The sequence below is a fragment of the Equus asinus genome, chromosome 13, assembly GCF_041296235.1.
Source record: "Equus asinus isolate D_3611 breed Donkey chromosome 13, EquAss-T2T_v2, whole genome shotgun sequence".
NCBI lineage: Eukaryota > Metazoa > Chordata > Mammalia > Perissodactyla > Equidae > Equus > Equus asinus.
In genome coordinates this window covers 4,787,678-4,813,068 of record NC_091802.1, presented here as the reverse complement: position 1 = coordinate 4,813,068, position 25,391 = coordinate 4,787,678, and the positions used below count along the sequence as shown (strand labels likewise).

Genomic DNA, 25,391 nt, shown 5'->3' with positions numbered 1-25,391 from the left:
TCCGTCCCCCATAGGCTCAGCCAGAGACCACGTGTGTCTGGCTGTGCTGAAAAGGACTGGAGATGCCTGAGCTGTGCTGTAAAAAGCCTGTATTGCTTTCTGTGGTTTGACAGGCTAAATTTTTTGTTTCCATTTTTTAAAGGGATCCAAAATGTACCGACTCCAGCCATAGGGCAGCCATTCATCCCTCCCTGTCACACAGAACTGGACATGAGGCAGCGAGGAACAGGATCCATGTTTCTGACCCTGACCTTTTCCACAGCACCTTCTTGCAGTTTCCTGGAGACAGGCTTAAGATGGGTGCTCAGTGTGGACCGGGAGGGTCAGGAAGCACGTGTCTCCTCCCTCAGACAGCTCCATTCAGACAGCCCTCCAGGGCCAAACACCCTACCCTGCAGTTCCTGGAGAGGGGTGCATGCTAAGCAACAGCCCCTCTGTCCACTGAATAAGGTAACGTAGACCCGGCATGTGAGTCTGTTCGGGCTGCCATAACAAAACACCACTGACTGGTTAGTTTAAACAACAGAAATTTATTTTCTCACAATTCTGGAGTCTGGAAGTCCAAGATCGAGGTGTCAGCAGGGTTGGTTTCTTCCGAGGCCTCTCTCTCCTTGGCTTGTAGATGGCCGACTTCTCCCTGTGTCTTCACACGGTCTTCCCTCTGTACATGTCAATGTCCTAATCTCCTCTGCTTATAAGGACAGCAGTCATATAGGATTAGTGCCCACCCTAGTGACCTCATCCGAACTTAATTACCTCTTTAAAGGCCCTCTCTCCAAATACATCACATTCTGAGGCACTGGGGTTAGGACTTCGGCGTACAAGTTGGGGTGGGAGGAGAGAGAATTCAGCCCGTAACACATGGCCAGGTGAGGAGACAGGAAGGATGCAGCTCCTTAGAAGGAAGGAGCTCCTAGGCATCTCTACTGGATGGGGACACACGGTCTACTTAGTATTTGCCAGATGGGCACCAAAGAACTCCGGGACCTGAACTCCAGCTTCTGTGTCCTGCAGAGGCTCACAGCTTTCCACCCAGGACTTCCTCAGCTGTACTCAACAGGACTTGGAAGACTAATGGAACACAGAGAGAATGGGAGTCCAGCTCACCCCTGGGATCAGGGGTTGGGACGTCTCCAAGACGTCGCACTCCCCACGGCTCTCCACCCCTGAGGCGAGTTCTGCAAGATCTGGATTTAATTAGATAAACCAAGGGACGTTTCTTGTCAGTGACCAGGACATTTCAGAAATCCAGAGGCTGCTCCGAGCTGGAGGGCATAGAAGACTGTAAATCCATCTCCGAGGCAGCCCTGTTTGTTTTCAACCATGCGTGGAACACACATATCATGACAGCCTAAAAGCAGCCCTCCGTAGCACTATCAAGTTCCCTAAGCATCCCTGTCCTGACCGCCCTCTTCCGCTGCTGAAGACCCCCCAGAAGAGGTTTCCTTATAGTTCATTTCGTGGTTTTTAGATCTCCAGCCAGGAGGGAGAGGAGCTGGCTTCTGCCACCCCAGACCATTCTCAGGGCCTTCCCAAATATTAGCAGACACAGTTGCTTTCCTTTCTGCCCCTTTTGCACAATGACCCGGTGCTCAAAGCTGAACTAGTCCACCCACACATCTCAGAGCCTTTGTTCTTTCTGGGGAAGGGGAAGGGAAGGTGGCTGCCTGCCTGACCCGTTCCTCAGCCTCAAGTGCCAAAGAGAGGGCACCGAGCCAGCCTGGGTTCCCTGAGGCCTCTCACTGATGTGCCATCGTCCCCTCCTCATCGTTCCCATCCTTTCTCCTTTCATGAATTGTCTCCCTGCCTGCTTCTTCTCTACTGTAATTCTGCAGGGCAGCTCATGGGCATGCTCAGCCCTTCTCCTGTGCCCCCACTGGAGCCCTGAGCTGGCAGATGGTCCACAGTGACGTGGAAAACAGGAAATCTGAATTTCCATCTCAGCCTGGTCTAGGAAAATCATTTGTCCTCTCTTTACCTCAGTTTCCTCATCCGGAAAATGAGCAGGTCAGCCTGTCAGGGCTCGTAAATACATTCCTGGTTTGGCTCTCTGGGGAACTGTGTTCTCTAAATTCATATCTGAGCTTATTGGGAAATGGCGTCATGGTCAAGCCATGATGTCCGGTGTGGGCCTAAGACTGGAGAGTGGGGGCCCACCTCTAGTGCTCTGGGACCACAGAATTCACCAAGACCTCTATATCCCCTCCACAGCCGGGCCTGGAAGCAGAACCTTCTGGACAAAACTGCTAGCCCTGAGCTCCCACCATCCTACTTCCAGGGACTACAACCCATCTCATCACGCCTCAAATCCCCTGGTTCGACACTTCAGCACCAGAAGATTGCGGCTAACACCCCATGTGTCTCCTCAACTTGAACTCACTGTTGAACCAAGCGCGCCACAGCCACCACCACCCCTTTCCTCCCACTGCACCCTGGGCCATCCCAAGATTCTCAGTCTCTTCTTAAACTGCTCCCTCTGCTTCCTGGCCTTAACTGAGACTTGGTTTCCCCCAAAGACACTGTTTCTCCCGCCACCTCTCAACTGGCACTGCTCCTTCTCTCATCCCCTAAGTATCTTAGAGCTGAGGTAGGGTGGGAGTCTTCCTCACCCCCCATCGCAACATCCAGATCGCCACTTGTCAAACCCAGCCCTCTTGTCAAACCTGCTCCCCCATGCTCATACCACCCCGAAATACCACCCTCTCCTCTCCTCCCGGCTGTCTTCCACCAGCCTCCCGGTCATGCATCTAACTCACAAAGACTCAAGCTCTGGATCGCAGCCTCTCTCCCCAGCCCAGCTCTCAGAACCTCCACCTCTGAATGCACCTCATTGCCGAGGACTTTTTCCTCGGCCACCCACCCAATGGTCACACATGAATTTTTCTTTTAATGTAGTAAAATACACATAATACAAAATTTATCATCTTAACCATTTCTAAGTGTACAGTTCAGTGGCTTAAAGGACATTCTCATTGTTGTGCAACCATCACCACCACCCATCTCCAGAACTCTTTTCATCTCCCCCAACTGAAACTCTGTCCCCATTAAACACTAACTCCCCATCCCGCCTCCTCCCAGACCCTGTCATCCACCCTTCTACTTTCTGTCTCTATGATTTTGACTATACTAAGTGCCTCACGTGTGTTGAATCATACAGCATTTATCCTTTGTGTCTGGCTTATTTCATTCCACGTAATGTCTTCAAGTTCCACCCATGTTGTAGCGTGTGTCAGAATTCCCTTCCTCACACACAGATTTTGCATTCACCAGAAATCTCTATCTCCAAAATCGTGAATTGATAATCCTACTCTCTGACTATACTTACAGCTCACTTGCTTAAATGCCTCATGGAAAAAGGCACCTCAGGTTTCATTAGACCGCTAATCCACTACTCACCAGTTCCTCCTTCTCATCTTTCCCCTCCTGTCTTCATTTTCTTCTTAGCTTCTTTTAGACTCCACGGTCCCACAAGCATTGTTCTCTTGCAGCTGCCCTTGTCTTTTCTTTTTTTTTCCTTTTCTTTTTAGGAAGATCGGCCCTGAGCTAACATCCGTGCCCATCTTCCTTTACTTTATATGTGGGACGCCTACCACAGCCTGGCTTGACAAGGAGTACATAGGTCCGTGCCCAGGATCCAAACTGGCAAACTCAGGGCCTTCGAAGTGGAACGTGAGAACTTAACTGCTGTGGCTGGGCCAGCCCCTCCCTTTCTCTCCTACCCTCCATCACACTCTCCTGGTAACCCCAGAACACCAAGCAGCCCCTACTATCCACCTTCCCTGGGCCTGCACCTAAAAGCAAGCATTATTGGGGCAAAATCATCAATCATGCAGAGAGGTGCCACTATAAGTTCAAGATCATTACCCTCCAGCGGGCCCCTGACATCGCACAGCCATCATGCTGTGCTTCTCTAGGAAGCCCTCTCTCCCCTCCTCAAGGACTGGATTCCTCACCCTCTTACTGTTTCCCACCTCCACTCTGTGCAGGGCATCTTGACTCATGCTTTAATGTGAAAAAGAAGTCACCAATTAGGAAATCCCTAGTATTTCCATGACCGGATCTACATAGGTGCCAGCATCGGTAGCCTCTCCTCCTTCCTTCCTGTTGCAATAAGAGCAGTATCCCTAGATCTGTTAGAGTCTAGTCTTTCCTCCTGTGCGCTGGGCTCCCTCCTGCCTCCTACCTTCTCAGGGACTCTATCTCTTCAAGTATATTCCTTCTTGCACCTTTACTCTGCTCCTCTCCACTACAGAGCTCCTGTCAACATGCAAACATACTTTAGTATCTTCCATCCCAAAAAAAACAAAAAATGTCCCTGGAACCCACATGCCCATCTAACTCAGATCTACAAGTCTCAGCTTCAAGGTCTGTCCCCAAGGACCACTCACCTTGTCACTCACCTTGTCATTCCACTTCCCACTGTTTATCCAGCACCTAACACTTGAGAAATAGATATGCTGACTGAAAGACTATGTATACCTGCTCCGATAGGCTCCTCTCATATGTGTTAGGCCCCTTCTAACTATAAGGTCAACTATTTCTGACTCTTGTCTATTTTCTGTTCCATGCTCCTGTGCCACCATGAGGAGCTGAGATTCTGACCAGAGCCACCTGCCTTCTGGAGTCCCATAGGGAGAGTCTTGCTCAGCTACTCCAGTAGCAAGAAGTGACAGTGAAGCTCTAGCTGTCATTTTCCTCCCACGCTGGTCAGTTTAGCTCTGACCTCCAAGTGCTGTGGGGCATTCTGCTGTCTGCTGGTTGGTCTCTATAGCAACAATTTATTATACGCAAACAATTCAGTGAGATGAATTCAGGCAAAGGGATGGTCCTGTCTGAGTGAAGACTTAGCAATGGTGTTAATCGGACACCACTGACTTCATCATAACCAACCCCAAAACACTCAGCCTTGTATAAAAGGAAATGTTTCTCTCTTCTACACAAAACAAATGTAATTTCACTTGGGTATCCTTTCCTGAATCAAACCTGCCACTAGGAATGTTGGGGCCAGATTGTGGTTTTGTAGTCCTTTCCAGAATTGAGGGAGGTTTCCTCATCCAGAATTTTACCAACCCATGTGGTAAGTAATTGGTAGGTAGGTAGGTAATTATTAATCTTTCACCCAGTTGACTGTGTGGTGAATAGTCCCATAAACCGACAAACTCCCTAAGAGGTACATAAACAATGAATGCCAACAGATCCCCTCCCAGTTTATGGGTTTAAGGCCATCACCTCAGGGTATCTGGAAGAACTCAAGCAGAGCTTTCTTAACCCAAAGACTCTATCTGGCAGTTTCTAGCTAAAGAAGCTTCTCAAACTTTTCTCCTAAGCAAACAGCTTTCAGTTTGCCTACTGAAAAATCTCACTGGGTTTTTTTCATTTGTGTCTCTGCCAAGCCACGCAGAGCTGTGATTCACAAACATAGGTAATATTTGTCCATCTGTCTGCAGAAATTAAGAAAAAGCAGTCCATCGGATTTTAAAAATGAGAATAATATAGTAACTAGTCATAAATCTAAATTTGATCAATTTTAAGGGATTGTACTTTATTGAGACTGTGTCCTCCCTTTTTTTGAATTAAAAGTCTTATCTTTTATGAAACTATGGTAATAATAGTGGGGGATGGAGTTATCTGGAAGAGTTATATCTAAGTCAGTCCTCCAAATTCACTTTGCAGTTTTTCTGGTAAAATCCCAAAGTCTGAGAACCACAGAATTGGAAGCTGTGTCACTCTTCCAGAAACCAGCCCAGAATTTTCCTGATTCACCTGGGGGTGTGGGCCCAGTGGACTTTCTGGCCTGGGGTTGCTATCAGCAAACTGGTCCAGGCCCTGCTTTTCCCCTAAGAGGAGAAGAATGGCCTCTTGAGTGCTTTTGGTAAGTAATTATTGCTAGCAAAACAAGAGAACCAACTGCAGGACAGGTGAACAGAGCGTTACAGACTCAAAGGATCATTGCTCCTAGTCTCAGAACACCCGCTCCTGGAGGGACTCCGTGCCCCCGCGCCTGCCCCTAAGCCTCCTATCTCTCCGTGGGGTAGTGACTGGCCTCCTCGGGAAGGAGGGGCTGTCCCAGGGTGTTGCATATGCCTTCTCTTCACAAAGACAGGGGGCACACACACTGGTTCTGAAAACAAGATTGTGACCTCTGATCTATCCATCTTGCCCAGCACCCACCACAATGCCTGAAGGACCCCTGCTGGTGAGTGGCGGGAACTGGCCAGAATCAGCTTCAGCTGTGCCTTTAGCAATGGCCATCCTCCAACTAAGGAAGTACACGGGGTCATTTCCGTCAGAAGTCCCAAAGCCAGGGTGCTTGGGACACCGAGTCCCTCCAATTCTACTGAAACTGCTCATTCGCTTTTTACTCAGAGCCCTTTTTCTCCCTAAAACTCCATGATTCCACTGAGGCTGGCTCCAGGGCAGATCCTGGAGACATATCCCGCCCTTCTTAGGACCACTTTCCCACTCTGACCCTGAAATGGTGACACGTAGCCAAGCTCATCATGATTAACTCCTTCCCTCAGGACGAGTGTCCTGCTAGGAGACTCCTGGCCTCTCACACAGCAAGGCTCATGGTGGGTTGCCCCACGGGTTCGTTAGAGAGGTCCAGACTCTTCTGAACCCTGCAGTCAAGCTTCACTCTAAATCACCTAATGGAAGAACATAGCTTTTTATTTTTTCCTTCCACAGGTCAGAAAACATGACTCCTCAATAGCCAGTCCATCCCAGCTCCAGGGATGGGCTCTGTTCACCTACGCCGGAATTGATCTCCAGCCCACTGGCTAGTGGTGACGGCTCCAGGGATGGGAAGTCTGCGCAAACTTAGGCCAATGAGATCTGAGAAGTTTGCTGGGGTTTTCCTGGCTTTTAAGAGAGACACTTGGGAAAGCAGCTGCTTTCTCTCTGGAGATGGACAAAGAAGCATTGCTGCTGGCAACTAGCCTATGATATGAAGGGACGAGCCTTAAGATGACACCCGCACAGTGGACAGCAAGGCAGAGGAACTAAGAGGATCTGGTCCTTGATGGCATCATTGAGCTGCAGAATCAACTCGATCCACTTTCTATACGTTTTCGTTATGGTTTGAAAGTGTTTGGGTTGGTCTGCAAATAACCTGAATGGTCCTAACTGACAAGGGAATACTTTCACAAAGCCCATGCTCCAAAATCGGCCTGAACTCTTTTGCCACAAGAACTCTAGGTGTAGGTCAAGCTGCACTTCAAGCTGCTCTCGGCCTTTTTTCAGGAAGGAATGAAAATTGCCAAGAAACCTGGATCACGAAGCCCATCAACACCCTTGGATTTATGTCAGATCTTTTCCTCGGTACACAGAGGCCCTTTCACTTACAGGCATAATTTCTGCTAGTTGCAATCACTGGATCTTCCTCTCTGATCAAATACTCTAACCTGTTCTGTCTCTTGTCCTAGTCTGACTTTCAAAGTTTTCTGCCTTCCTTAACCGTCCTTAACTCTTACTACTCCTTTTAGGGAAAATGGTAGGTTCAGGCTTCCTGCATCTGATGTGACCATCTAAGGGACTGTCTAAGGGGCTTTGGAAATGTAGCCCACTCCACGTTTGCATCCTGTACCCTCTTCTCAGCGAGGAGACGTGATTTCTGCAGCTATGCAGTGCATGATCTGGAATCAGACCATCTGGGTTCAAACCTTCAGGGGTGACCTTGGAAAAGCTCCTTACCGTCTCTAAGTTGCCCCAAATGGAGATAATAATAGCACTCGCCTCCCAGGATTGCTGAGAAGATTAAATTACATTAGACATATCCACATACAGTCTTCAACCTCAACAGGTTAGCTGTCGTCATGAGTTATCATTACTTGAGGATTTAGAAGAATGCAAACAGTGGCTAAGCAGGCAACCACCAGCACTCCACATCTCCCTCCGCCAGACCCCATCCTTCTGCCTCATTCCTGCGCTTTTTTCCTCCAGCTTCTTCTCTGACACTTTTAAAGAAACTCATTATCCTCAATTTGAAACTCAAGCTAAGGGATCATTTCTGCCTCAATTTTCCACTCTCTTCCCTCCAAACATCACTCCTTCATGTGCCAGCTCGAGTTCTGTTCTCTCTTCTTCCCCAATCACTTCATAATTATTGTTTTTTCCCCTTTCCTCACTGCCCCTAGAATTTATCACCTATTCCAATAATATAGTATTCGGTAAGTCATATAACGCATAGAGTAGGTGCCTAATAAGTATTTGTTAAAAGGAATCCTACTGAGACCTGGTTGTGAGGGGCCAGGCCCAAAGTCAACTGAAAGCTCAGATATGGCTGCCTCAAAACCAAGTGTCTATTTGCAGTGATTCTTGCCCAGTTTTCACAAGAGCTCCAGATTCCTTAACACGACTTTGTTGGGGGTTCTTTGAATTTCTTAGTTCATATTCATCTCTGTATCTTCTACTACTTATCTACATGGCATACATTCTGTTCTGAATCCTTCAGTTTATAGTTCTCAGATTTCATCTTTCCCATAGTTGGGTCCTCAGAACCCTTCAGCCTGACCTCCCAATCATAGAGTATTTCCAACACAAAGCTTCGATTTTCCTTCATGTGTCTTCCTGAGCTGGAGAGCAGAACTGTCTTTGAAACGTGTCATGGCTGCTGCCACCACGCCCAAGATCATCACAGCAACTACTCCTTCTGAGCCAGGGACTTGGCTAAGCAGTCGATACATGTTGTCTTCATGGGACTGGGCTTTACAGATGAGAAAATTGTAATTTAATGAGATTGGGTACCTTGCCCGAAGCCATACATTGGATATATGACGGAGTAAAGATTTAAATACACATTCGTGACTCCAAAGCCAGGAGAGGTCCCAGGCAAACTGTGTGGTGACCTTCTTGCTGATCCTGGGGAAGGACAGGGATACTCCTAGAGGCCTTTCATCTCAGTGGAAAGGGAGGGAGGTGGTCACTCATGAACAGACTTGAAGCAGCTTCTTTTGACTTGGCTGGTAGCGGAGAAGCAGGGCTGTCCATCCCCCAGGTCCTGCCTGCTCTTCAGCTGGATCTTCTCAGGAAAGGAGAAAATAGGTACAACACTCCCAAGCGAGCTGGCATTTCCTCTCTCTCTGTAACATGCTTACCTCATTTTAATTCTTTCTCAAACATCCAAGTGCCCTCCTGTGAAAAGTGTCTCCATTTTTTTGCCCCAGAGTGGTCCTGGCCTGATAGATGACTCATAAAATATTTCCACATGCTTGTCTCCTCCCCACACAGGACCAGTTCATTGATTCATCAAGTATTCATTGTGCATCCATTACGTGCTTAATCTGAGATACACTGGAGGTCATAAAATATGATATGACACAGGCCCTGCCACAAAAAGAACAGGTGCCAATCCTATATTTACAATATCTCTGGAATTCTGCCTTGACTTATTTGATAGCTCTGCCTTTCAGACTGTGGCATTCATTTTGCAGTCATAAGGACCAATGCAAGGACCAAGTGCATAAAAATGGAGCATAAACATGGAAAGACCCTCAATGACATTGTTGAGCTGCTTGACCCCAAAGCTGATTGTTTTCAGGCTTCAAGTCATATAGGATAACAAATGTCCTTAGGCTCCAGCTGGAAGCATTATAAGTGGTACACTCTCCATGTGGCAGGAAATAAGCCAAATAGCAGGCCCACGTTATACAAGCTTGAGATCCAAAAAGGGAAGAGACCTCTTCCTACCAGTCTCCATACAGCAAGTGTCACGGAAGGATTCTAATCGATCCTGTACACTCTGCTTGCCCAGGCCTGGGTCAGTTACCATGTCTGGTGAAATACAACACTATGATATATTGTGAGTCGTATGTTTTGTGAATCACTGGATTGTGAGTCCCCCTGAGGACACAAAGGAGGGGCACAGTGTTTGACTAAAAACCACACCCAGTGGGTCCCCCCATGGTGAATATAGGCCAATCAAAGCAACAAAAATGCAACAACAGCAACGCAAATGGGATTTAAGAATGAAGTTGAATACCCATTTCTGAATCATCTTTGAAAGCAAAAATGGGCTCATATATGGTGGCAGCCGTAATTCAGAGAGGGTGATGCAGGTGGATTTCACACATTGTTAGGATGATACACCCCTTGTAGTGTTGACGAGGCAGCACAGGTGAGCCCAACCTCTCTCCACTCCTGGCGGAGAGGAGGGGCAGTGAAGCCCATTAAGGAGCACATGCCCAGGGTTCGGCACAGGTGAAGGGAACCTAGGCTTGGAGGAAGTTGAAAAAGTAAATTCAGCATCAGGTTTGGCCACCACTGGTTGGAGAATTCATAACCCACTGAAGATGGTAAACATGAGAATTGGAGGAGAGCAAAAGTGATGAAAAGCCTGGATAAATACAAAATGTGAGTGAAGACAAAGCTTGGAAAAATTCAGCCTGAAAAAAATCTAAAGAGAGATAGAGGAGGACCCGCTATGACTTCTGACGACACACTCTCTTCTTCTGTTTAAACTTACTTGCTATCTCCCCAACATGACCTATCAGCTCTAGCATCTCAAAGCTAGGCAGACTACATCCCAAGAAAATGTGCATCAGGGAAGCTTCCTGAGTGAGGCAGGTTACTGTCCCAATATCAAGGCAATGATGTGCCTTACATCTGCTGCCCTGACTAAGAACCAGGAAACACTGCTTCCATCGACCTGTAGAGTATACGTTCCTCCTGCCACTCTGGACGTGTGTATATGGCTTCTGGATCTGTTCGGGTTTCTTCACCTATAAAATTAGAGTAGTACTTGCTCTGTCTAACTCTCAGGGTTATTGTAAGATTCTAAACTTTAAAACAAGATAATGTTTTGGAAAGCTGGATAATGAATTGATAACATTCAAGTGAAACCACATCCTCCTGGCTGCCCTCAATCTGTGGCCATTACTTTTCAGTCTCCTTTTCTTGCTCCTCTCTTTCTCCCTGGCTGGTAAAGTTGTGAAACTATCTGAAGCTCAACCCAAGACCATTTCCTCTTCCCAACCTATTCTTTCTTCCCAGATGAGTTCACCCATTCCTAAGACGTCAGTTACCATCAGTACAAATGACTCACAAATTGATCTCCAGCTCAGACTTTCAGATCTGTATATCCAACTACATTCTAAATATAAAAGCTTGACTTTCTCAGAGTCACCTCAAACTTAATACATCCGAAATTAAACTTACAACCTTTCCAGATTTCACCACAACAAAGCTGGCCCTCTTCACGGGTCTTTTCTCTGAGACTGCTGCCAGCACCCAACCAGATGTACAAACCAGAAACCTAGGGAACATCCCTAATTCCTCCCTCTCCTTCATCCCCATATCCATTCCATCACCATCTTATATCCAAAGTATCTCCAGAACCTTTCCTCTTTGTATTTCCTTACTCTAGTCTGAACCACCATTGTCTCTCACCTGCATATGGCAACAGCCTCCAAACTAGAAGTCGCACATCCACTCATTGCTCCCTCCAATCCATTCTCCATATTGCATCAGAGAAAGCTTTTTTACAAATCAATTTTTTTGAAGTGTAATGTACATGCAATAAAATTCACACATTTTAAGAGTACAGGTCAGTGAGTTTTGACAAACATATAATTCATGTAACCACTACTCAATCAAGAAATAGAATATTTCCAGCACCTCAGAAAGTTCCCGCAAATCCTTTTACAGTCAATCTCTCTGCCACTCCTGGTCCCAGGCAACTGTGGATCCAACTTTTTTATCTGACTTTTTTTATCACTATGGATGAATTTTGCTTGTTCTAGACTTTCATACAAACGGAAACATACAGTAGGTATTCCTTTGTGTCTAGCTTAATATTCATTCAGCAAAACAATGGGATTCAGGCACATATGTGTGTGTCAGTGGCTTGTTCATTTTTATTGCTGAGTAGTATTTCATTCTATGACCATACCACAATGTGTTTATCCATTCATCTGTTGATGAGCATTGTTGGGTTCTTTTCAGTTTTTAGCTACCTGGTATTATCTTTTTCCCATCATTTTGCCAACCTACCTGGATCTTGACATTTTAAATGCATCTCTTGTAGCCTCATATAAGTGAGTTTTGGTTTTTATCCAGTGTAATGAACTCTGCCTTTGGCAGAGGGTGGGGGGAAGGCTAATGGATTTCATTAATGGGACAAGCACAGCAAGCATAAAGTATTTGTAGGAGCTTGCCTTCATCATCCAAAAACTCTGGATACCTGCCATCAACCCAGTGGTTCTAAGTGCGGTCTGGACTCCAGGGGCTCACTGAGACCCTTTCAAGGGGTATGTGAGGTCAGCACTGTTTCCATGCTAATATGAGAGTATTATTTGCCTTGTTCACTGCATTGGTATTTTCGCTGCTGGCGGAGAAGCAACTCCTGGGGCCTCAGCACAAGACAGAGCAGCAGCACCAAACCAACTAGCAGCCCTCATGCTCTTCCCATTCACCACCCACAGACTAGAGGAACACGCCACTTCCAGCTAAGAGTATACTTGATGAAGCAGTGAAAACTATTAATTTCATTAAAATCTCAACCCTTGAGTACGTGACTTTATAATATTCTCTAAGTGACAAAATGGGAGCTATGCATAAAGCACCTCTGATGGTTTTCTAGAGAAACTGTACTTGTGCAGTTGTATGAGATGCAAGTAGACGTGGCTTTTTTTCCAGAAAGAATAATATTTTTATTAATCAACTTCCTGATACACCTCTATGATACTTTCTTCTTCATATAATTTTTAGCTGCTTTCTCTTTGTGTGTTCCTTCAGCTGAGAATTTTATAACTTCTAAGGAAATAATTAAATTCCTCTACCATGGTGGATCAAACTTTTTCTTAGAATTCCTACATACACCACATCCAACTTCTCCTACTATTAACATCTTAGGTTATTACGCTAATTCACCACAAATAATGAACCGATGTTGACACATTATTAGCTAAAGTCCATACTTACTCAGATTTCCTTAGTTTTTACCTAGTTTCCTTTTTCTGTCCCAGAATCCCATCCAAGATACCCCATCATATTTAGTTGTCACACGTCCTTAGACTTCCCTTGTTTTTGATGACCTTGACAGCTCTGAGGAGTACTGGTCAGGGATTTTGTGTAATGTCTGTTAATTGAGATGTGTCTAATGTTCTTCTCACGATTAGACTGGGGTTATAGGTTTCTTGGAGGAAGACTACAGAGGTAAAATGCTGTACTCATCACATCATATCAAGAACACATACAATCAACAGGACTTGATCACCTGGCTAGGGTAGTGTTTGTCAGGTTTCCCTACTATAAAGTTACTCTTTTTCCCTCCTTTCCATACTGTCTTCTTTGGAAGGAAGTCACTATGTGCAGCCCACACTTAAGGAGTGCGGAGTTTTGCTCCACCTCCTTGAGAGTGGAGTAGATATCTACAGAACTTATTTGCAATTCTTCTATATGGGAGATTTGCCTATTCTCCCTAATTTATTTATCTACTCAATCATTTATTTATATCAGTAAAGACTCATGGATATTTATTTTATACATTGGGTTATAATACAACACTACTTTATCTTGTTGCTCAAATTGTGTCAGTTTTGGCCATTGGTAGCTCTTCTAGTTGGTTCCAGTGTCCTTTTGACATTCCCGATTGTTATGGTTTGGTTTGGTTTGGTTTGGTTTGGGTTTTGGGTTTGGAGAACTACAAGATGTTCCATGTTCATCTTGTATATTCTCTGCCCCAATCCTAAAATCAGCTTTTTCTCCAAGGAACCTTGGTTCCTTTAATTAGAGAATGCCATTTGAAACCAAGATCTCAATGTTCTCTCAGCTGACAGAGCAAGAAAATATATGCTAACTATAGGTATACATATACCTATATATGTTTCTATGTGTATCTATCTGTATCTATATTAAGCTAACAATGAGTTCATACTGATACCTCCAACTCTAATCCAGTCCAACATGGATCATTCCATCCTTCGCCTTCTCCTTGCTTTTCTGTAACCTCCCAATCCAGCAGTGAGAAACCTCAATTCCCCCATCCACCATCCATGTACCTAATTGTTCAATTAAGTATACACGTATAATGATTCCAAAATTGTTAACCTATAATCCTACAGGAAATAATGTTGTCAACTAGAGTACAATGCTTATGTATGGTTCCTATTGTCTTTACTCGTACAGGCCACACTCACTTCCAAAGTTACTTAGGTCAGCACTTCTTTCCCCACTCCCTTCAGTGAAGTTAGTCTATAATGTTTGAAATACAGTTAGATTCTTTTGTGACAGTCTGTGTTCCTTCTTGGGATCCCTCCACCTCCTAAATGATTTTTTTAAATTTGCATACATTAAGGTTCACTCTTTGTACTATTAAAATTCTATGGATTTTAACAAATGCATAGTGTCAGGTATCCACCATTACAGTGTTATGCAGAATAGTGTCACCATCCTAAATAGGCCCTATGCTTCACTTTGAACCACCTTTTCCCTTCCTCAACCTGCTGAACCACTGATGTTTACTGTCCCTAGTTTTATCTTTTCCATAACATCATATAAATGGAATCATGCAGAATGTAGCCTTTTCAGACTGGCTTATTTCACTTAGGAATATGTATTTAAGATTCATTATGTCTCTGTGTGGCTTGATCACTCATTCCTTTTCATCACTGAGTAGTGTTCCATTGTACAGGTATACTGCAGTTTGTTCAACCATTCACAATTCACTATTGAAAGACATCTTGGTCTCTTCCAAGTTTTTACAATAATTAAATAAATATGAATAAAAGTGCTATAAACTTTCAGGGTTTTGTGTGGATATAAGTTTTCAAATCAGTTCCTAGGTAAATACCTAGGAACACAATTTCTAGGCCACATGGTAAGACTGTGTTTAGCTTTGTAAGAAACTGTTAAACTGTCTTCTCAACTATTTCATTTCGCATATCCACAAGCAATGAATAAGAGTTCCTGTTGTTCCACATTCTCATCAGCAAATGGTATTGTCAGTTTTTTGGATTTTAGCCATTCTAATAGATGTGCAACGGTATCTCATGGTTTTAATTTGCATTTCTCTAATGAAAAATGATGTTGAGCATCTTTTCATGTGTTTATTTCCCATCTGTATATCTTTTTGGTAAAGTGTTTGCTCAGATTTTTGGCCATTTTAAAATTGCATTATTTTCCTATGGTTGGATTTTAAGAGTTCTTTGATCTTATATTTTGGATACAAGTTTTGTATCAGATACATATTTGCAAATACTTTCTTCAAGTCTGTGAGTTTTCCTTTCATTCTCCTAACATTGTCTTACATACCAAAAGGGTTTTTTTGTTTTTGGGGGGTTTTTTGGTGAGGAAGCTTGGCCCTGAGCTAACAATTGTTGCCAATCTTCCTCTTTTCTTTTCCTTTTCTCTCTAAAGCCCCAGGACATAGTTGTATATCCTCTTTCTAGTTCTTCTCTGTGGGTTGCCACCACAGCGTGGCTTGATGAAAGGTGCCAGATGCGTGCCCAGGATCCGAACCAGCAAACCCCAGGTCACTGAAGCGCAGCACACGAACTTAACCACTGTGTCACAAGACCAGCCCCCCAAAAGTTTTTAATTTGAATAAAGCCCAACTTATCAATGTTTCCCTTCACAAATTTTGCTTTTGGTGTTATGTCTAAAACCATCACCAAACCCAAGGTCACATAGACTTTTTCCCTATGTTTTCTTCTCAGAGTTTTATAGTTTTGCATTTACATTTAGGTCTATGATCCATTTTGAGTTATTTTTTTGTATAAGGTCTGTGTCTAGGCTCTTTTTTTTTTTTTTTTTGCATATGGCCACCCAACTGTTCCAGCACTATTTGTTGAATGATCTCCCTTTTTTTTTTTTTTTTTTAAAGATTTTATTTTTTCCTTTTTCTCCCCAAAGCCCCCCGGTACATAGTTGTGTATTCTTCGTTGTGGGTTCCTCTAGTTGTGGCATGTGGGACGCTGCCTCAGCGTGGTCTGACGAGCAGTGCCATGTCCGCGCCCAGGATTCGAACCGACGAAACACTGGGCCGCCTGCAGCGGAGCGCGCGAACGTAACCACTCAACCACGGGGCCAGCCCCTGAATGATCTCCCTTTTAATTGAGATGTTTAATCCATCTACACCTAATATAATTATTGATATGGTTGAGTTTAACTCTACCTTCTTTCTATTTGTTTTCCCTTTGTCCTTTCTGCTTTTTGTCCCTTTGTTTCCACTTTTCTGCTTTCCTTTGAGTTAATTTAATGTTTTTAGTGTTCAATTTTATTTAATCTATTGCTTCCTTAGTTATATTTCTTGTTATTATGTTTTTAGTGGTTGCTCTAAGGTTAACAATGTGCGTCCTTAATGTATCAGGGTCTGTTTAGACTCAGTATTGTACCTCTTTCCTCTTTACACTTGACACTGCACATATGACATTCCACATTGCCTTCATTACACACACCACACACTTCACAGCTGATTTCTGACATTTCACAAATGTAATAATCTAGCAAATATTTAATTCCATTTAGCCATACTTTATCATTTGTGCAATTGTTATCTCTTTTACTTCTGTATTTGAATATAAGCCCCTTCCTTACAGTGTCATCATTTTGCTTTAAACAGTTTTTTTAAAAGGAAAATATAGTCTTTTATATTTACTCACTTTTTTTTTTTATCATTTCTAGTATTCTTTTTTCCTTCTTGTAGTTCTGAGTTTCCACTTGGCATCATTTCCCTTTAGCCTGAAGGATATCTTTTATTTTTTATTGTGCAGTTTGTTTAGCAACAAATTCTCTCAGCTTTTCTTTAATGAAAAAGTCTTTATTTTATCCTCATCTCAAAGAATATTTTTGATGGATATGGAATTCTAGTTCTTTTTCAGAATCTTAAAGCTATTTTCCCTTTTTCTTCTGGCCTCCCCACTCACTGGTGAGAAGAGAGTGGATCATCCTTTTCCTTGTCCCCTGAATAGATCTTTTTTCCCTCTGGCTACTCTGAAGGTCTTTATCTTTGGTTTTCAGAGGTTCGATTATTATGTATGTAAGTATAGATCTATAGATAGGTGGGAGAGAGACGGAGAGAGAAATCTGATTGGGATTTACTGAGCTTAGGTCTGTGAGTTGGTGTTTTTCATCAAATTTGGATGTTTCTAGCCACTATTTATTTATTTATTTAAATATCAAAAAATTTCTGCCCTGATTTCACTCTCTTCTCCTCTGAGACTTCAATTTCGTGTACATGAGACTGTTGGATGTTGTCTCCCTATCTCTGAGGCTCTATTCAATTTCTTGAACCTCTTTTTTCTTGGTTTCTCAGATTGATCTATCTCCAAATTTACTGGCTCTTTTGTCATCTCCAACCTGCTGTTAGGCCCTTCCAAGACATTTTTCATTTCACTTATTTGGTTTTCAATTTCAGTTCTTTATTTGGTTCTTTATTATAGTTTTCATTTCTCAGCCAAAGTTCTCCATATGCTCACTCATTAAGGTCATATTTTCCTTTAATTTTTAATTGTACAAGTCTTCTTTAATGGTATAAACATATTTGTGAGAGCTGCTTTACAGTCTTGTCTGCTAAGCTCAACATCTGGACAATCTCAGGTTTGGTTTTCTAAGGATTTCTTTTTCTCTTGGCTGTGCGTCACAATTTTGTTTCTTTGACTAGTGATTTTTAAAATTAAACACTAAATCTTACGAATAGTTCACTGCAGAAACTCTGGATTCTATTGCCTTCCTCTGAAGGATGCTATTCCTATTTTAGGACGCAGTATAATTACTGGCTGGTCAACCTAAACTCTTGTAGGTTTGGTTTTATGCTTTGTTAGTGTAGATCTATGGAAAGTCTGTTTCCCAAGCCCCTTCTAACTAAACAGAAGTCAGTCTCCAAACGCTGCCTCCCATGCAGATCTTGTCAGGGCTGGGTTTTAGGCTTTGATATGGGGAGTCCAGAGAAGGTCTTATTCTAGAGGGTGATTCTTGCTCCTAAGGTGTGCCCTTTATACTGAGACCATCGAATGCCAGGGGTGTTAATAAGGTGATAACTTCCACCCTGCTCTGTTACAACCAGAATTCCAGTGACCAAGAACTACTCTTCCTATAGCACTACTTAACTGCTAGTATCTCTGTTCCACTCCCAACCCTTAGTAGCTGCTATCTTTTAAATCTTGGATGAGCTCACTCAGTTCACGTTCAGTTCACCTCTCAGCCTTAGAATTGCAGGGGACCTGTACATGTACTGCTGGGGCCCACTATTTACACAACTCCCTCCTCTCTGTACCTCACCCCACAGTTTCTAGCTGCTTCAGCTGCTCTGGACCCTGATTTCTGCCTCCGTATGTTAGTGGGACCACTGTGCTCTTCTTGGACTCCTGCTCTCCGTGTCATGGTTAGTAAATTGTTCCTAGACAGGAAAGTGGGTGACCACAGGGCTCACCTCATAAGTTCTTCCTTCTGTCAGGGATCAGTTTTGTGTGGCCTGTCATTAACTGCCTGAAAATAGTATCTAATATGTATTGTCATGTTTTATAGTAGTTTATGGTAGGAGGGCCAGTCTGATACTAGTTATGCCATCATGGCTGGAAAGTCCAGAGTAAGCTTTAGAAAATATAAATGTGATCACGTTATTCCTCGGGTTGAAATCTTCCCCTGGCTCCAAGGATAAAGATCCAAATTTTAAAATGGCCTCATCTAACTCCAATGTCATTTCCCTTCTCCTCTCGCCCTCATTCCTTCTTCAGCCTCTGGCCTGCTTCCAAACCTGCCATGTTTTTTTCTACCACTAGGCTTTTGCACATCAGAGTATCCAACCTACCAGTCTTCCCATCCTTCTTCACCAGCTATAAAGCTACAATGAATAAAACACTGTGAAACTGGCACAAGATTAGATAGAATAGAGTCCAAAACAGGCCCATGCACATATGCATTTCATTACAATGGGAAAGGAAGAAATTATTTAATAAAAGCTGTTAGGTCAATTAGCTAGCTTGAGAAAATATTAAGTTTTATCCCTAACTCACCCCTTACTCAAAAACAAACTTGAGACAAAGCATTAATAAGCGAAATGTATAATAAGAACTACTTCAAATTGGTAAAAAGAAAACCCAATATAAAAACAGGAAAAGGAAATCAACAGGCAATTCATGGAAGAAGAACAAATGACTGATAAACATATGAAATATAGATAAACATATGAAAAGATATTCAACCTCATTAAGAATGAAATACAATATAAATTTTAAAATAGTAAAATAGTGATAGTATCTAACGTAGGCGAGAGTGTGAGGAAACAGTTCCTCTCCCACACTGTTAAGAGTACAAACCAGTACACCAATGCATCAAGATTTTAAATGTACATACACTCCGACCCAGTTCTAACATTTCCAGGAATCTATTCTACAGAAATAACAACATGACTACAGAATTGCTTGTATGAGCAAAAAACTGGAAACAACTCAAATACCCATCAATAAGAATACATATAAATAAACTATAGTACATCTATACAACAGAACATTATGTATTCATTTAAAAATGAGATAGTTCAAAATTACTTGATGCCCTAGTATAACGTTGAGAGTTAAAAGCGAGTTGTAAAACAAAAGAACAGTAAGATACTAGTTATGTGCATGTGTCCACACACATATAAATGTATACACATACAAATACACTCATATATAGGAAAAGAATCTGGACAGATACACATCAAATTTAATTCTAAAGGGTAGGACTTGAAGGAACAGAGGAACCCTTATTTTTTTACTTTATGCACTTCTATACTATTTGAATCTTTTGCAAAGAATATTTCACTATTGTAATTTAAAAACACTTTAAGTGTGTGGTGTATGTGTGTGTATTTTGAGAGAACAGAGTGATTAACTGCTACAATCAACTGTGCTCCTGGTGAACTCCTTTCATCTTAACATCTCAGCATGACTGCCACCTGGTGGTAGTAAATTGCCTAATAAGGGTTTCCCAATCTCAGCACTCCTGCCATTTGGGACAAGATAATTCTTTGTTGTGGGGAATCGTCCAGGGAGTTGTAGGAAGTTTAGCAGCATCCCTTGCCTCTATCCTTACATGCCAGTGACACTCTCTCCCTAAGTTGTGACAACCAAAAATGTCGCCAGACATTGGCATTTGTCCCCTGGGGGGCAAAAATGCCCCCAGTTGAGAACTACGATATAAGAGAAGGAAAGTCTTGTGAGTGCAAAGTAAATCCACAAAATGTGTTCATTCGTTCACTCACAAAAATACTACACTAGGCAAAATCTTTATAAGTCTCTAATTCAGTTGGAATGAGTGATCGCCAACCCCTGGTTACTCTCACACTAAATTCTTTTCACAGCTTTGGGATAGCCTGAGGTTTGAATTCAGTAATAACAAAATCCATTCTTATCCAGTGAATCCCAAATTGCCTCAGGCAGAAACAACAAGGATGGTAAATCCCGGCATAGTGCCCCACACTCCACTCCCAGGCCTAAGGGAGGAATTCAAGGCACTCTCTGTTGTGGCCTCATCACAGTGCTCCAGTCAATAACTGCCACTAAGGAGTGAGCCAGTCCCCTGCTGTCCTTCATTCAGCCTTCTGATTCTCCCTATTTGAAAGCATTGCTATGTCCACTGCACTCCCACCACTACTCCTCTATAGTCTACATGTTGCTGAGTGGTACCTTCGGGAAGAAAGTCCATGGAAATTCAACTCTGCTGGTGACTACCAAAAGAAAAAATTTTTTACTGGCTTGGGGATATCATTTAACCTCTCCAGAGCTCAGTCTCCTTGTTTGTAAAATAAAAGGCCTACACTAGATATTTGAAGTTCCCTTTCAGTTCTAAAATCTATTAGAGGTCATTAGAAATGATCCACTTCAGGCTTTGCCATACCTATTGCAATATAAGTATTTTCTCCAGTTAAGGATTATCCTGTGTATAATTAGATTGGTGTTACTAGAGTCTTCTTATTTATGCATTTATTTAAATTCCAAGATTTGCGGTCCTATAACAACAGTGATGCTGAATAAGCATAGAATTCTAAGCCATGGCTCCACAATACATTTATTGAATTTCTAGGGTTTAGTTTTGTTTTCCTCAATGTGCATTATCTGATGTCAATAATATATGATTAAATATTGTCTGTCTTCTCACTTTCATTTAGTCATAATATTTATTACATGCATAATATGTGCATTATCTGATGCTGATGAAGGCTAAGTGGAGACAGAAGACTTTGCTGTGTTTATACGGTCTCTCCAGGGTGAATGCTCAGACGCAGAATAAAAGCTCAGTGGTGTTACCGGCTCTTAGTCAATATCAGCCCTGATATTGGTTCCCCTACAGTGAACCTGGCACATATGGGGTTAAAACTAAAAACCTGCATTCCTAGTTCCCTGGGTCTTTAGTTCCACTCACATGTAAACGTTTGTTTCTTTAACCTCTGACTCCCTGAGCCTTACAACCAAATAGAAGTTACAAATTGGTAAAGTCCAGATGGCCTCAAACTGGGCTCCCACTAAAGTTGTGGCTGATCCCAGGAACTTGAAGTTCTTTCACAGAGAAACGAATGTCCAGAGAATATCAAGAAACAGAAGCTTCCCAGGCCCAACCCCTCAGCTTCCTGACATCAGAGTCTACCTTCCACCATGGAGATAAACAGCTAAGGACACTCATCTGAGAGTCCTTTGTCTCCTCCGCTGGAAGCAGCCCCAGACACAGGCTGATGGGAAAATGCTGACCAAGAAGTCCATGGCCCCCCTCCCCTACCTAAAACCCCAAATAAAAAGCCCCTACCCATTTCTTAATGGGGAGCAAGCAACTTTTGGGGCACTAGCCCTTGCTTTGCTCCCTCTGCCTGGCAAAGTAAAGCTTTCCTTTTTCACCCAAGACTGTTCTCATTATTTGGATTGGCATCAGCATCAGAGACCCAACTTTCAGTAACAGTGGTGGTAGGTACTCGCCAATGCACAGCACTTCTAAGTTTCTTTTCAGTGTGAACTCTCTGATGAGGGGAAAGCTGTGATCAAACGCTTTGTCACATTTGCTGCATTCACATACTTCTCTCTGGTGCGAGTGTTATAGTGAGGAGTGAGATGTATGCCACGGCCAAGGTTCTCCCACATTTAAGATATTCACAGGGTTTCTCTCCAATATGGATTATTTTATATCAAATTAGGTTTCTGCGATTACCGAAGGCTCTTGTATACTCACTGCATTATATGGTTTCTCTCTAGAAAGTTTTGATGTTAAGATATCTACATCTAACATTCTATTTTTATGATATAATCAATCATAATGCAAAGATGTACAGAAGTACCAGACAGTTAATGCTCCCAAAGCAAACCTCAATGAGGAATGGGAGTTGGTGAATAAATATCCGGTTTCCTTGCCATTCAATGATTAGTCAGGTCTGAGATGCATTCCACACAATCTCTCAGGGGTCCCCAGAGGCACTGAGCCTCAGTGTTCACCTGTTCATTATCTGCTCTTTATTGACTTCCCTCTGTATCACTTCCCCATCCCCTCACCATGCTTCCTGGGGTCAACTCCAGATTAACTACTTGCACCCAAACTTTTGCCTCAAAGTCTGCTGTCGGGGAAGCCCATGCTAACAGAGAGAGTGCATGTGGGTGTTTAAACCTAAACCAGTAAGTTAGTCATAGATTCTCATATTGATTTACCCGTCTCATCACCACACACACTTCCAGGAAAAAATAAAGAAGGAAAAAATGAGGGCCATTTTCTAAAATAATAACTCCCCCATGGAGTGTGACTTCCTCAAATGCAAACTGTTTTGTAACGTTGGACAATTAATAGATTAGTCTTGCAGTTCACAGTGAGCACTTTTTCTTTTGAAATTTAATTCCTTAAGTCTACTTCAATGTTTCTATTAAAAAATTCCTAACGGTTTTATACATCATTTTAGTCCATTCAAGGAGGAAGTTGATTATGAAAGGGAAGGTTTAAAATAAAAATTTAGAAAACATTAATTCATACTAGCGACTAAAATATTTGACAATTATTTTGCACAACAAAAATATCTGGAAATATTTTCCTGCCCCATTACATAATATTCCTATTGTCATTAAAAGAACCATCCTATATATTTCTCAAAAATAAAAGTCAGGGGAGGGGACAAAAAGGTTCCTATCTTTATTCTTTCTGATAAGTTAAATGCCTTGGTGGAGAGGGATGAAATGTCGTCTTACTCTACAGCACCTAGCTAGGCAAAGAATACGCAAAATTGGGGGAGAATTGCACCCATATTTGGGGAACTGTGCTCCTCCATACAGTAAGAGGAGTCCTGAGACGGGAAAAGGAGATGGCGACCAGCATCGCCTTCCAGCACCCAGACCACCTTGTTAGAAATTCCCAGACATCGATCTAAGCCACCATCCAGAAAGGCTCCGTGGCCAGGGATAACATCGTCTGGGATCTGTTCCTGTGCCGACTCCAAAGGAAAGAGCTCTGGACTAAGGGCCGGGCACTCTATCGTGCCCCAGGCTATGAATCCTAAATTGCCACCTGTCTGCAGTCCACCTCTCCCGCGCTTATTTAATAACGAAAACGCGCTCCATCTTCCTCCCTCCCAGGAGGAATGGGTTCCCCGCCGGACCAAAGGCCGGTGGGTCAGGCCTTGGCCACTTCACTCCTGGAAAGCGCTGCCCGCGGCCGGACCCTCGCCTCGGCCGGCGCCCGCGGTGCACGGCAGGGTGGACACGGCAGGGCTCGCTGCGCCACTGCAGCGGGCGGGACACACGCCGTCCCGCGCCTGGAGTCGCCGCGCTGCGGTCCGAGCCACCAGTAGCTTCGGCAGGAGCGAACTTCCCGAGGCCGCGGAGCCTCGGGCCTGCCCTTCTGCCGGAGAGGGCGGCAGAGCCCGGCGCCGGGCTGCGCGGGAATCGCTTCCAGCCCTGGGGACGACGACCACTGGTAGTGCGGCCTGGAGATTAGCTGACCACACACCCGCATCCACCCAAAGCACACCCGCCGACAAACACCAGGGGCGGAGCGCCGTGCCGGGAAGCCGCGCAGGATAACCAGCCTCCCTCCGGCCCCCTCTTTGTCTCTCTCTCTCTCCCTCCTTCGCCCCGCCCCCCGCACGCGCGCGGCGGCGTTTACCCAAGAAGCAACGGGGTAGCCTCCTAGCCAATCAGCAGCCGGGCGTTTCCTCCCCCCGCGCCCGCGTTTGGTCTCCGTGACAACTCCTGAGCGTCCCTCCTGCCGTCCGGCCAATCCCGGAGGGCCTGAGCCAACGACCAAAGGCAGGAGGAAGGGGATTCATTTCTGCGTCTTTATCATCTAAGCAGGAAGGGCTGTCACGTCCCCCATATGATTCATGAACAAGAGGTTCCAGCCCGGAACCAGGGACCAGGCGCGATGAACTAGGTGAATGTGAGAGTTGTCTAGTATAAAAACCAGGGGACACAGTTTTAATGTGAAAAATAACCGCTGGCAATTCTTTTGGAGTCTAGTGAGTGGATAGCGGGCTAAGGATGTAAAAAAAAAAAAAAAGAAAAGAAAAGAAAAAAGAATCATTCTCCCAAAGCAGCAGAGAGGTTGGACGACCTTGTTGCCAACTTATAAAGCAAAGAGGCTTTTATGAGGGAAAAGGCACGTGTGCTCACGACGAGGGAGCGAACCAAGGCATTAAAGGACTACCTACAGCTGCCATCGGATCAGCCAAATCCCCTAACTCCTCTGTGATTTTCAAGCCCGCTCTCCTCTTTTGGAGACTTCCTTCCCCTCGTAAACAGGAGAGAATGACATAAATCCACACAATACTGGATTAGGAGGAATAATTTCCAAGCATCACAAGAAGCACACTCCACACTCCTAAAATGACGTGAATTTTTTTTTTAAATCCCCAGAACTTGCTCTTTCTTTTCCTAATTTCCTCTAACTCTCCTCCCGCCTGTTGACTTTACTCCAAAGAGAAGCCTCTGACTCCCTTTGATGTGTGCTTATTACTATGTCAGTCCTCAAATACAAAAGAGGGGGAAGGGCATGCTTCAGAAACTCCCCTTCAGGACGGGCAATCAGCCCCAAAGCTGCCCTCTGCTCTGAGAGGCCCCTGATCTTGTCACAGTCATGAACCTTAAGGACTTTGTGGGAGCTGCTGAAAATGCTGGCCTAAAAGGGACTGGTAGGTAAATTTGGGCTATTCTACCCAGATAAAACTACTCTCTGACTTTCCAGTATAATATTTAGTACCTTATTACACTTTAGCAGTTCCCTAGGTAGGCATTAACATGGGGAATGTGAAGAGTGCTCTACCTCAGAGCTTTGCCTCCGAGTCAATGCAGAATCCCTCTACTCTTAGCATAGTCTGGCCCAAGGCTTATCAGGTTGTGTAGCATGAAGGGAAGAAGCTTGACATCTGTAGACCCCATCGTCACTTATGCTTCCATCATCCCTAGCAGGTAGCTCCATTAAGCTCCCACATGCCCTGGTGATTGGCATGCTTC

General features: G+C 43.8%; 1 protein-coding gene across 7 annotated transcripts in view; it reads right to left on the bottom strand.

Moving 5' to 3' along the window:
• Positions 1 to 95: 95 nt before the first annotated feature.
• LOC106845788 (zinc finger protein 345-like) overlaps positions 96 to 25,391 on the bottom strand; it is a 40,145-nt gene continuing 14,849 nt past the window's right edge. For 5 of the 7 annotated variants that reach the window (XM_070482299.1, XM_044745764.2, XM_044745763.2 and 2 more), the window contains one exon: positions 96 to 23,837. In XM_070482299.1, the coding sequence (XP_070338400.1) occupies positions 23,570 to 23,837 (268 nt within the window). In that variant the 3' untranslated portion in view covers positions 96 to 23,569. The remainder of the gene's footprint in view (positions 23,838 to 25,391) is intronic. The other 2 variants (XM_070482303.1, XM_070482304.1) reach the window with 2 other exon arrangements.